Source organism: Alosa sapidissima, chromosome 9 (genome assembly GCF_018492685.1).
Source record: "Alosa sapidissima isolate fAloSap1 chromosome 9, fAloSap1.pri, whole genome shotgun sequence".
NCBI lineage: Eukaryota > Metazoa > Chordata > Actinopteri > Clupeiformes > Clupeidae > Alosa > Alosa sapidissima.
The window spans coordinates 15,999,251-16,012,646 of NC_055965.1; the positions used below are offsets into that span (position 1 = coordinate 15,999,251).

General features: G+C 43.0%; 1 protein-coding gene across 4 annotated transcripts in view; it reads right to left on the minus strand.

Annotated features, from left to right (window-relative positions):
* Nucleotides 1–10,034, minus strand: part of LOC121718308 (guanine nucleotide-binding protein subunit alpha-12) — a 20,394-nt gene extending 10,360 nt beyond the window's left edge. For all 4 annotated transcript variants that reach the window (XR_006033904.1, XR_006033905.1, XR_006033903.1 and 1 more), the window contains exons 1-2: nucleotides 9,122–10,034; nucleotides 7,369–7,584 (exon numbers count right to left, since the gene is read on the minus strand). Coding sequence is in view for 1 of the 4 variants with exons in the window: in XM_042103297.1 (XP_041959231.1) it covers nucleotides 7,369–7,584; nucleotides 9,122–9,439 (534 nt within the window). In the remaining 3 variants the exon portion in view is untranslated. The remainder of the gene's footprint in view (nucleotides 1–7,368; nucleotides 7,585–9,121) is intronic.
* Nucleotides 10,035–13,396: the final 3,362 nt, after the last annotated feature.

A 13,396-nucleotide genomic window follows, 5' to 3' on the forward strand; every position in this document is an offset into this window, starting at 1 on the left:
GCCGTGAAATTCCCTCAAGCTGTTTCTCCAGTGTGTGTGTCCAGTGTGAGGAAGCTCAGTCCTTGGAAATCAGATGTACATGCCTGCATTTCGTACTCCTGAAGCAGCATGTTGATTGGCTGGAACTGTGTTTCGCTCTGTCTAGGTCACTTTGTTTGTTTCCTGTTTACAGAGCCAGAGGGGTATTTCACAAAGGCAGAATTAAGACATCCAACATAAGTGATAAAGCGAGGTTTGACATAGCGTTGTCTGGTCATCCTAGCTCAACTCGTTTCACTAATGCCAATACAGGATGAGTAGGAGCGACTATGTCAAACCAGGTGTAAGTAATTCAGGATGTGTGCGCGTTCTCGTTTCTGCTCCAAAGTGCCCACGGTTGGAATAAAAAAGACGCGGAAAATAGCGTCATTCACACACAGTGAACAACCGCTTTTGATCTAAACTAACAATGAACTAAAGTTGTCCTTTTTGGAATGGGGAATCATAGCTATTTCTGTAAAACAGCAGGAGTAGGCGTGGTAGACCAACTGAACAAATGTACGTAAGCACCCACGTGTGAGTGCTTCCTTGTCTCGGCACACAACGTCATGAAGCCACTTGCCACTGCAAAGATGCACATAGTATGATATACCTTAATATTATAGTTGAAAATACCTTCGAAAACTTGCCCCTCCACTTCTAATCAACTACAGTAGGCTATTCATCAAACGTCTATCAATAAAATTAAGCAAACAATGAGTACCTAGGCCTATGTTAATAATTATAAGGCTATCACAATTAAAACAACTAAATGTACCGCATAGCGGTACAAAATATGACCGCCGCTCAGTCCTGTACATCCATTCCGCGAAAATAAATCACACTTCAATTTGTCTCTATATTTTACTCCATCCCCCACTCTTGAAACTTTTGTGTATGCTTGTTTGGCATGCCTGAGTGTGTGTGTGCGGCTGCACAGAAAGTAGCCTACTGGTGCTGAAAAGGTGAATAGATTGTAGAATAGCCAAAGAAGATGTAGCATTGTTATAAAACCTTTAAAATCTCTAAACAATCACAAGTAGGGCAGTTCATCACAGTTCATCCATTGCAACTGGATTGATGAAAGGTCACATATACCTGTAGGCTACATTGTATTTGGGAAAAGCAAAAGGTATCAGCATAATGCTATTTATTTATTTATTTATTAATTAATTAACAAAAACATCTCTATAAGTTCCATGCAGTTTTCAACAGCTATCAAAAACAAAGGTCATTTTTGGATGGATGGATTTTTTGTGAATGTTTCTTCTTCTATATAAGATTTTAGATATCTTTAGTTCATGTAATACTTGTCAATGCACAAATTAAGTAACAGTAGTCTGAAACGTTATTGTTAATGCACAAATTAAGTAACAGTAGTCTGAAACGAAATGCTGTTTTACATCTAACCAGTGGTGCAAATAACTGACATGTCCAAATGGTCCTTGATGAAATGCGTCGCTAGACTGTTCATACACATTTTAACGGGCCAAAGTTGAAGAGCTTTTGTCCGTTATTGTTCGTGCAAATATAGGCTGATTCATGTTCCCTTGCATTGTGTAACTGAGGTCCATGGCTAGTCTGGCTTTCACCAGACCAAGCTCAATCTTTTAATAAATCAAAAAATAAATAGCGGGCAGATCAGGCTGGGTTCACACAGCCTAGTCCATAGACACCCGATATTGTTTAATTTTCCGATTGAGATATCCACGCTCTGGCTATTCTAAATGCAAAAATGCATCAGGGAGTTATGACAAAACTGTAACTAACAAACTAGATCCTAAAAGAAAGCTGTTAGCTTCCCTAAGCTACAGGCTTATAAGGTAGGCCTATTTATTACAACATAAATTGTCAATAGGCTATGCTGGCGACACAAATAAAATCTCCTTTGGAAACCAATGGCTTACGCCTTACAGTATCAAGCGGACTTAAACTGCCATATCGTGGCGAAAAGTTGTAATAAAATTCACGCAGCTCCATGAGTCAAGGAAAGCGCGAATGAAGTATCAGTCATAGTGAGTAAGGTGTGTTGCTAAAGCAGCCATAACGAAATGAAGGTGTCATTGTTTGGATACTTCACACACACGTGCTTTTTAATTTCACAGACTACAACTACCAAGCTGGAATCAAAGCACATCGATTCCCCTCTCACACCCTGCACGCACTTAAAACAAAATAAACAGGCGTCTCAGTCTCACGCATGTATAGGCAAAACTGTATCAGACCGGTGTAACGTTGGTAAATCTTCCATTGCACAGAATGATTTTGTAGTACGTGCAACAAATGACAGTCGAAAGATACGATTACAGTGCTGCTATCAATTTGCTTGGTATAACCGCATTTATAGTTTTCTACAAATGCAATCAATCAAATTGGCCTCCATCACTCAACCAACGCTAACGGTAACATTACCTAGGTCCTTATTGATATTATAACATTAACGTACCTGCAGTAAAAACCAAGCATGTCCGATAAACATCCTCAGATTTATTTCGGCTTCAAGAAGAAATGGGAATTACATTTCATGTAAACATTGTCCTATCCTTATTAGACGTTCTCTGCGGTTAACTACGGTCCTTGTAGGAAGCGTCCATTGTTTTTCCAACCCACTTTTAACTTCCAACAAAATTACGTCTCACTGCAACAATGCGCCATCTAGTGGACTTATCGCCAATACTAGAAATGCAGCCATCATGATGATGAATATTTATTTTGGCTTTCTTTTAATCCTACTGAATTTGTAATTATGTATCGGCTGTATGTGGGTGCCTGTGTGTGTGCATGGGTATATGTGTGCACCGCCATCTACAGGCCAATGAGTGTACAGTCACTAAATGTACACATAACCTAATTTTTTTTAGACCCCCCCCATGGATGAAATTCTACGAAACTTGGCATACCCCCAGAGAATGCCAGGTCAATCATACACATACAATTTGGTGCAGTTCTGAACATCTTAACTGAAGATAGGGGCGATAAAAGCAGAATAATATTGCATTTTCATTTTTTACCGGGGAGGGGGGAGGGGGGGTGCAAATCACAAATGAGTGATTATGGGCCAGGTTGATGTGGGCCCTTGAGACCAACATACCATAAAAGATTCTTCATCCTCGGTGCCACGGTTCAGGTAGTTATTTAGGAAAAACTGCGGTTCGGGGGGCCCAGCACAGGGGGGGGGGGGGGGGGGGGGGGAGTGCCCCCCGGGGACGAATAAATCCCCGTGGTAACTTATGTGCCATCTCTTTTGTGAAACCAAGTCAAGGCTAAATTCATCCAGGATAACCTAAAAATCCCAGCTTAATCCATTATCTAGGTTTTGTGAAATACCCCTCAGGATCGAGTATGCTGTTGTTTTTTTAAAGTACACACCCTGAATGAATACCTCGAGGGGAAGAGCAGTTCGGAAAACTGATGAAAACTGACAAAAGGATGGCTGGATTGGAATCACTGTATCTCGTTACTTACCATGGTCCTACGTCTCCTCCACCTACGTAGTGAGCTCATTGTTCATTTTAGATTTAGAACAAACAAAACAGCATATGAACATATTTTTCACATCATGTATTTATTTGTTTTAAAGTCTGTCTGTGTCTGTGTGTGTCTGTGTGTGTGTGTGTGTGTGTGTGTGTGTGTGTGTGTGTGTGTGTGTGTGTGTGTGTGTGTGTGTGTAACAGAGGGTGGGGTGAGAAGAACAGGAGGGAGAGAGAGAGAAACAGACAGAGAGATCATTTCCCAGGCGGTGTAAAAACAGAACACAGAGCTTCTATACTTCCTGCCTTGACGCATGGGGACAAAAATTATCTTACTATGTCATCTCTTGAAAGAATAGAACACACACTACCACACAAAGAGAAACGGGTTGGGGACCACTTCATTAAGTAAGACTAGCCCCATATTATCTGGATCAATTTAGCAAGCAGCTTTCCCCTCCAAAGTTGTTGTCCAATCCCCCATTCACTCTTGTGCCTCCCCCACCCACACACATACAAAATCACACACACACACAACTGATATGCCTCTTTATAGTATCTTGGTCTCACTGGTCTCTTTTGCTGCCCTGTAATCAGCTTCCTCCTCTGCAATCGTTAGTGTGTGTGTGTGTGTGTGTGTGTGTGTGTATGCTTGTCCACATTAGTGTGCACACATACACATACTCGTGGATGGGTGCCACTTTATTTAGTGTTGATTTGTGAGTCAGGTCTTTCCTGAGAGAGAAAAGAGAATAGGAGGATGAGAGAGAAGGGGGGGGAGAGGAAGAGAGGAATCGGTGGTGAATGCTGGGAAAGAGAAAGAAAAGAGAAGAGAGAGATTCATCTGGAGAGAGAGAAGAACTATTCTCTCTTCTTTCTGAAAAGCTCTTGATCAGACAGACTTTCATTTCTCATTTCTGTTTTTTTCTCTCCACACACACACACACACACACAAATATAATATACATTATACTTCACATGCTTACTCTTGCTTATTATGGCTGAAAGAAATGGGGAAAAAATCTAATTCCCTTTTTTCTGACAGTATGACAGATATTGCAATTGTGATTTGATTTGTGATGTCATTTTTGAAAGTCGAGCTGCAGTTCAATATTCACTATATAATATGTTTAAAAATGACTTGTAAATATGACTTCTTAGACAAGAACATTGCTGTACATTAATGGGACTGCTGCCTGTGGACTTCATAAAATGCCTCAGGAAGTTAAGTGTGTGTGTGTGTGTGTGTGTGTGTGAGTGTGTCTTTAAAATGTCTCAAGAAGTTGCCTCAGAAAAGTGGCAAAATACTCCAAAATAATCAGTCGCGAGCGGCATGATTAATTGCCGCCTTGGTGATTTGCTAATTGCATTACTTCCAATTGCTTTCTCGATTAAAAATCGATTCGTCTTTCAGCCCCACTACACATAATCTGTCTTTACTCCGCCCCTCTCCCCTTCAGCAGCAGACAAACCATCCTACCCTCTCATTGGGCTCACACACACACACACACACACACACACACACACACACACACGGACAGACACACACAGGCAGACACACACACGGTCTGCATGTGCTGTAACCTACTCTGATGACTCACAAATTGTGTGTGGGGTGGGGGGGGGAGGGGGGGGGGGGGTACAGAGAGATAGACAGAAGGAGAGAGAGGGAGAGAGAGAGAGAGAGAAAGAGAGAAAGAGTGCTGCTGGAGTGAGAGTCTCATTACTTCTCCCCCTGTTTGGCGGTGGTTTCCTCAGAAGAAAACCCTGTGTGTAAATATGATCTCTTGTTCCAAACCAGCTGTTCTCTTATGTGGTCTTCTATTTTAACACAGCTGTGTTTATGCGTGTGCCTGTAATTGTGTGTGTGTGTGTGTGTGTGTGTGTGTGTGTGTGTGTGTGTGTAAAAGGGATTACTCCACTTCTGCAGCTGGAGTGAATTTCATTTCCAACTTGGTTGCTCAAAGACGCATGGCTGACTTTTACAAGTTTAGATCAAAGATTCGCAGGCCTGTTTGTGTGTGTGTGTCTGTCAGTCTCTGTGTGTGAGTGTGGGTGGGTGTGTCTGTGTGTGTGTGTGTGTGTGTGTCGTTAATAATACTATACCAATTTGATGTGTAGCAACATGTGCAGTGCTGTCTGTCTGTCTGAGCGCTGTCTGTGATTGGCCAGACTCAATCAGGGCACCAGGCAGCAATGCAGACTGACTGGTGTCGGCTAGAGCCTGCAACCGTCTTCGAGAAAAAACGCAATGAAGGGCAGACACCCACGCCTTCCCCACACACACAGTCAACCTGAAGCTGTGTGTACAATGAGTCAACAGCATCTAACTTCCATATGTAATCCCCCCCCCCCCCCCCCCCCCCAACACACACACACACACACAGATTAAGACTCACAGATAAGGAGAGAAGGAATGCAGAAGACATTGTATCCAGTCACACCTCAACAAGAAGATACACGCAAATGCACACATACTAGGGGTTTCACATTCACCATTTTTCACATCTCATTTTTACTTCGTTTTTCTTAATAGTTGTCCGCCAATCGCTAATGTACCAGCATAGTACTGGTGCTAACATTAGTGCTAGTGCGAACTATTGGTCGAGTGTTTCATCTACATGGTTATGCATTGCAGACCTGTTCTTAGTTGCACTTTAATACAGCTGTGCTCAACTTGCATGTCCCTGTGGAACTGAACAGGTCTTTGGTGAAGTACTTCCTACTTCAGAATGTCTAGCCCGTTTAGCCATTAGCCATTTTGTCCATGCGTAGTTGACTGCTGCCCACAGCACCAACTCGTGATTTTTAATAGTCGACTAGTCGACTGGTTGAGTAGTTGTTGGAACGCCTAACACATGCACACAAATAAGCTAGCATATCTTGAAAGAAAAAACAATCTAGATCAGATCTAGATGTTGTCATCCTATACAGTCATATCTACCACCATCTGCGAACCAAGAGTAGACACAAAGATAACCAAGTCAACCAAGAGTAGACACAAAGATAACACTCTTTAATTTTATATTAGCTGCCAAAAAAGAAATCACAATATGTCACCTAACAGTAACTAACTGTTTCACAATATATTCCAATGTATTGAATCGCAACCCCTGCCTGTATCATTTTGGGGCAGCCGTGGCCTACTGGTTAGGGTTTGGGGCTTGTAACCGAAGGGTTGCCGGTTCGATCCCCAACCAGTAGGAAAAAAGTGGGCGGGGGAAGTGGTTGAGCACTGCTCTCCCATGTGCACATCCATGGCTGAACCGTCCTTGAGCAAGGCACCTAACCCCTCACTGCTCTCTGAGCACCGTTGTAGCACCGTTGTAGCACCGTTGTAGCTCACTGCTCCGGGTTAGTGTGTGCTTTACCTCACTGTGTGCTGTTTGTGTTTCACTAATTCAAGGATTGGGATAAATGCAGAGACCAAATTTCCCTCACAGGATCAAAAGAGCATATAAACTTATACTCATAATATAGGTCACCAGATTATTTCCATCAACAGAAAAAAGAAAAATGCAACTAGATCTATAACCATCTGCAACCACCTACTGATGCACAACCCTAACATAAACAAAGATAAACACTCTTTATCGTCATGGTCTGCCGAACCCATCACAGACAAGTTAGAATTCACCTCAACATCAACATGTGAACTTGCACAAAAACAAATACTCACTCTCTCTCTCTTCCTACACCCATACAAACATACTCTCTTACAAATTTTCTCTCTCTCTCTCACCCACATTCTCTCTCTCTCACTCTCACCCACATTCTATCTCTCTCTCTCTCTCTCTCTCACCCACCCACTCACTCTCTCTCTCTCTCACCCACATTCTCTCTCTCACTCACCCACTCACCCACCCACTCACTCACTCACCAGTTGGAACTCGCTGCGTCGTGCGAAGGCCTCCTGTATGCCGGCGTCTCCCCAGAGCGAGACGAGGGCGTCGGCGTACAGCTGGAACGTGGCCGGCTCCACCCGGACGCCCGCACGACCCTCGAAGGACATCACGAACATGCCGTGCTTCTCGTTCTCCGCGCTCTGCCACGGGATGGCCAGCTTGTCCCGAGCGTCCACCAGCACACGCATGCCCTGAGGGACAGACAGAAACAGTCACAGATCGCCTGGGGACATCTTAATTGTCCCCAACCAAGTCTAACTTTAAGAAGAACTCGAAGAAGAAGAAGAAGAAGAAGAAATTCTCTTTCTACAAAGCAAAGTATCTAGAAGTAGGAAAAAAAAAAGTATATGAAGGAAGAATATGAAGGAGAAGAATACTAAAAAATTAGTATGAAGCACCTTTCAACTATGAGACAATTGAGTTTGCTGTCATACAGTTGTTATTTTAATCAGTGATAATTTATGAAAGTTGTGGTTGATCCCTGGTTGTGTGATCATGGAATGGAATTCAGAAAAACAACCTGATTGTCTAACCTCCAACAAGTCAGATCTAGTCTCTTCAGAAGGGACACAAAATAATAAACTGGATGGTTCACTCTCCTAGCAAAAAAAAAAAAAAACATAGGGCTTTTCAGGATATTTCTCACTTACTTTGAGTAAGGTTTCTAGAGTTAACAGTTAACATATCTGAGTTAGTCACCTCACCACACTGTACTTGGAATGAGCCCCAGATGTCCCGTAAATGAGCTAGGCCTGTGTTTCAACAAAACCCTTTGTGGCACAATCATAGCAGCGGTGCTGAACATCAGTCATATCCTGATGCTTATCATGCAGTGGTGATTTTGGAGGACTGAACCCTTCGCCTTCACCACTGAGCTGAGCTTCTAATCCGAACTCACAGGTCAACGTGTTTTTCCACAGAGAATATATCAATAAGCGGACCACTTTCTGGAAAGCTGAAACTTGGGAGTCAAGCAGGCTTGTCTTTTAGTTCGCTTTTAGTCCTCCACGCAGTTATTCCAGTGCAAGAGTGTTGTGAAATGGCCCTTTTTCCGGCTGTCCATAAAAAGGAACGTGTTGTGATTACAACCGTTCTGTATTCTTAATCCAATACTTGATAACACCCCCTTTTTCTCCTGATGCAAAAATGTTGGTGTGTGTTTGTGTGTGTGTGTGTCGTCCTCTCGATGTAGCCTATTGGTCTTTGTGCCATTCCTCAACTTAGTCAGGTCTTTCCAAGAGTAGGCTAGAGAAAGAAAGAAAGAAAGAAAGAAAGAAAGAAAGAAAGAAAGAAAGAGACCACCGACAAGCATGGAGAAAGGGAGTCCGCCGTATTTGGCACACAAAGCAGGATGCTGACGCACACCACTAGCAGGGTTGGTGGGAAAGCCCCGAGCGCTGCCCACTCACAGGAGATAAACTCCGCAGGTTTGACACGGGTCAAAAGCCCCGCACATCGCCCTGGGAAACATTCTCACGGCCTACCCCAGTGTTAATAGCCTACAGCTTGGTATTGATTAATTAGGCCTGCTGACGTTAAGAATATGACCCATTCCACCACTTATTTTGATTTTTTTTTTTTTTTTTAACAGGCACTTCAAGTCAAGCTAATGTAAATAGATAAGAATGAAAAAAGCTATAACAAAACGATTGAAAACTGTTTTGCCATCTTTCTTTTGAAGTTAGTGTGGGCCGCCAGCTTTCCGAGAAGGCCTGTATGATTTGTTACCTTGAGTATGTTGTCATAAATAGTGTCGCGAAAATCCAGTAAGGCTCTGCGGTCAAAATCGTGTCCATTGATGATCCGCATCTGTTTGAGGAAGGTTGACTTGCCGCTCTCCCCCGCCCCGAGTAACAGGATCTTCACAAGCCGTTTGGTTGCTCTCCTCTCCCGCTCCAGCATCGCGTCTATCTCCCGGCTCCGACGCCGTGCTTCTCGTTCCAGCAGCACGTCCTTGTCCCCACTTTTCCCTTTGCCATTGCCCCGCTCTCCAACCGCCTCTGCCGGTAGGAAACACCGACTTAAACTCCGCATCACGCTGGACATGTCTGCCGAGGAGAGTCGAGTCAATTGGAGAGGATGGACGAAGAGATTAAAAGTCAAAGTTAACTTTGTTTTTTGCCTCCCCGAAAAAGTTTGACGTGTTGCATTCCCAGTCGATGGCCAACGACGTCTGATCAGAGTTCAGTAGAAGTTGGCGACAACTTGTAAAATGTAACAGTTTGACCAAGTTAAAATAGATTAGCAGAGAACTGTTAGCACACCACAAAAATATTAACCCATTATTCCACTGCGGTCACCCCAACGCGTTTGTGTTCAATTCAGTTTGTTTAAAACAACGGAGGAATGCTATAAAGAGCGAGAGGAGGAGGATGATAAAAAAGGACATAGGCTATCCGGTTCTATCCTGCCAGTCGACGAAAACACCAGAGATTCCCAATTCTTCTTGACAGAAAAACTGTCGCAAAAACTCTTAATCAGTAGCGTACACTGTCGTGCGCCTTTGTTGGAATCCTGGACGTAGTCTGACAAACGGTTTGGAGAAGTCGAAGGGCGACAGTCTTCTGAAGTATGTGAACTTTTTTGAGAAAGGCACATCCCAGTAGCCTAAACTTACGCTCGTCCCCTCTTCGTCACTCCTTGCGGGAGGGTCTTTCTTTTCTCTTTTCTCTAGGAATAATGGACATTCTAGAACAAACAACAGAGGGAGCTGTTGACCGCTGTTGACTGTGCTTGTATCCAACTGTCTCTCATGACATGGTACATCCGTGTGCTCTGAGCCAACGCAGTATTGGAAGAATTCTGTCAAATAGACTAGAATACGGTATATTTTCAGGAAATTGTTTTTAAAAAGATAAAATACCCTATAGCTGTATATAATATTCTGTATTCTGATGGCTGCATCAAGCATAATGTCAAGCTATGACTCTCAAAATGCACTGACTGAGGTGCCATTTCTCCTCAAAAATGCCTAGTAATGAGAATGAGCTTATTTAAGCAAGGCTATTGTTAAATGATTGAGGGTCATTCCACATCAATTGAACCAGGGCCCACCCACTTAGGTGTACCTATGTTATCCAGGAGACACACTGTAAAATTACTCTTATGTAAAATCTATACTTTCCAAGATACAGCCTATTTTACTCTGTAAAACTGGAATCTTGGAAAGAGTAATTTTACAGTGTGTCTCCTGGGTAACATAGGTACACCTGGTAATTTTTTCAGAATTTTTTGAGACCTAAGTGCATGGGCCCTGGTTCAATTGACGTGGAATGACCCTTGATTTTCTTTTTTGAAACACTATCAGTTTTTAAACTTATATTATGTTTCACTGGAGGCAGGGCTACAGGGTTCACTGCATTAACGTCCATGCCATAGGCTAATGTTGGTAATGAAAAAGCTTTCAGACAAAATATCCTATCTGCCATTTTGTTTTTTTTCAAAGCCTGCAACAATCGCGCCAATGATAAATTCAATGCCAGCCTGAAGAGTTAGCAAGGGCTACTGAGCTGCAAATTGGCACAATGCAGAGCAGCTTAAGTAGGCTAGTCATCATGGAAGTAGGCTACATGATCAACATCTCAGAAGAAAACCCTGTGTAAACCTCATTTTTAAAAATATCTCACACACCCACGTCTAGCCTATTTGTTCTTGTAGAACAGGAACAGGAAAGGTTAAAGGAACTACGAAAAGTTACTTTGGTGTCAAGCTTTTATATATTCTGAAACCTGACTGTTCAGGCCCATCCCTTATTTGACCTTTCACCCTTAACGTCTGGTTCTGTGTTTTCCTCTGTGTTTCCAGGGTTACGGCAAGGGGGATTTCACAAGTGTCCCTTCTGCAGCAGTTCCCACACATTTTCACAGGTTTTTATCCCCTGAGAATGTCAGCGGTCAGGACTTAAAGCAACACCAAAGAGTTTTTTGTATCTTAAAATAATGTTTCCAAAATCGTGTCAGTGGTTCATCAACTTGTAACAGTGTAAATGGCACTTCTGCATTCGCTTTGCGGCCCTCTATCAGCTATAACTGCACTATGTAAGTTTGCCAGATCGGGTAGCGGATCTGTAGTTCGATGGAATGAGACATAAGAAACTACAAATTTGACTTGCATCTGATGTTGCAATACATTGTACTTTCATAAATCGTGCAACATATTCTACCTTGTCTGTGGACATCGTTATTTGCAAAGCCGGTGCTGGATAAACAAATAGCGTGCGTGCGACAGAGGGAAAGTTATTTGGTGTTGCTTTAAGAACAGCTTGGACTTCTTAGTTGACCTCTTCCACTTAGGGTAGGAAGATGTGCCAGACATTAAGTGTTGTGCTTTTTGTCGTTGACTATTATAAAAATGTGTGTTTAATGCTTAGGACATTTTGGATACTCCCAACCAGCCTTGCTATTGTTTAATCTGAAGACAAGTCAGGCAAGATAGGCTTGAGAGAACTGTTAGAAGTTCTTGTAAGAGTTGGTCATATTTCACTGATGATATGACAGATGATTTTGTATGTGTGTGTGTGAGAGAGAGACAGGGAGGGAGAGAAAGAGAGTGAAATGTAGAACTACTATGCACTGGTGTGTGTGTGTGTGTGTGTGTGTGTGTCTGAGGGAGGGGGGATGTAGACACAAGTTGAAGTTGCCTTGAACAAATATCCCTGCACTTTCATCCTTGAAGGGAATGGTGATATGGTTTGTGGACTCCTTATCAAAATCAAATATTCCAATCCAATAGATCCTCCATTGCCCCTCGACATCCCCCCACCCCACCCCACCCCACCCCACCTCTGTCTCTCCAGAGGCCCATGGGGTGCAGAGAGAGAGAGAGATTAGGGTATAGACAAGCATGTGAACAATAGTTTGACTGTTTGAGTGCATAGCTATGTGTGCAGAGATAGAGACAGAAAGAGAGCATAAGTATGTGTGGTCTTGAGCATTTGTATATTTGTCTGTCTCTACTGTGAAGAGAGGGAAGAGGACTGTGTAAGTATATACTGAATGTATGTGTATCAGAGAGGAAGAGAGAGATGGAGAGAGAGAGGGGGGGTGCAGGTGAGTGAGAGTAACAGCTTCTATGTGTTTACACAAATGCATTTTTGCACAAATGGATGTTCAGTAACCATGACAACCAGTGTTTAAGACCTCCTGCCATCCACGCTTAATATGATGCCACACACACACACACACGCATATGCGGTCTGTTAATGCAGATCACTAAACATGATTTGCCAGATGTGTCCCTTAACAAAACATTCCGACTGCCTGTTACAATGACAGCCAGGTCATTGCTGACTGTACCAAAGGCCAACGGTGACACCGGTGTCTCATGGGTTTCAATCACAGATTGGGGTCATACAGGCATCACAGAGCATATTATCCATGGCTACGGGAAGAGGCGACAGCGAGTGCGAACAGTCAGAGATTCCAGCGGTACCCTGAAGGCCAAAAGCTTAGAAGTAAATTCCATTAAGTAAGAAAGCTTTTTTTCCCCGTTAGAGGTGAAGTATACAACCTCTTCAGATTCAACTAGCAAAAGTGGTTTTAGAGTGGCGGCCACTGTCCTTGTCCCTGAATGAGTGATGTTTCCTTGCCTACGGTTGGTAAGTACCTGAAGATTTGGTTCCTCAGTTTAAAAACTCTTTCCAATCCATTCTCCACTAAGCAGAGAGCATAGATGGATCCAGTTTAGTTCAACAACTGGACTTAGTTCATAATGTGGAGAACAGGAGGAACCCACAGTTTCACTCTAAGTGGGGTGGGAGATTGGGCCGTCATGGGAATAACTGAGGCCCAGTTAATAGGTTGGGCTAGACATTGGAATTTGATGTTATAGTAGGCTACCTGCATGCCTGATGCCGGGGGGATCTAGTTATACATTAACCATACACACCTGTGCATACATTGCAATAGTGTGCATGCATAGCCCTCCCAATCCAAGTGCTATCTTTATAGCACGTGTGCATGGAGAGACATATGTAAAATATATAGCTCTTTAACAAATCTTGTC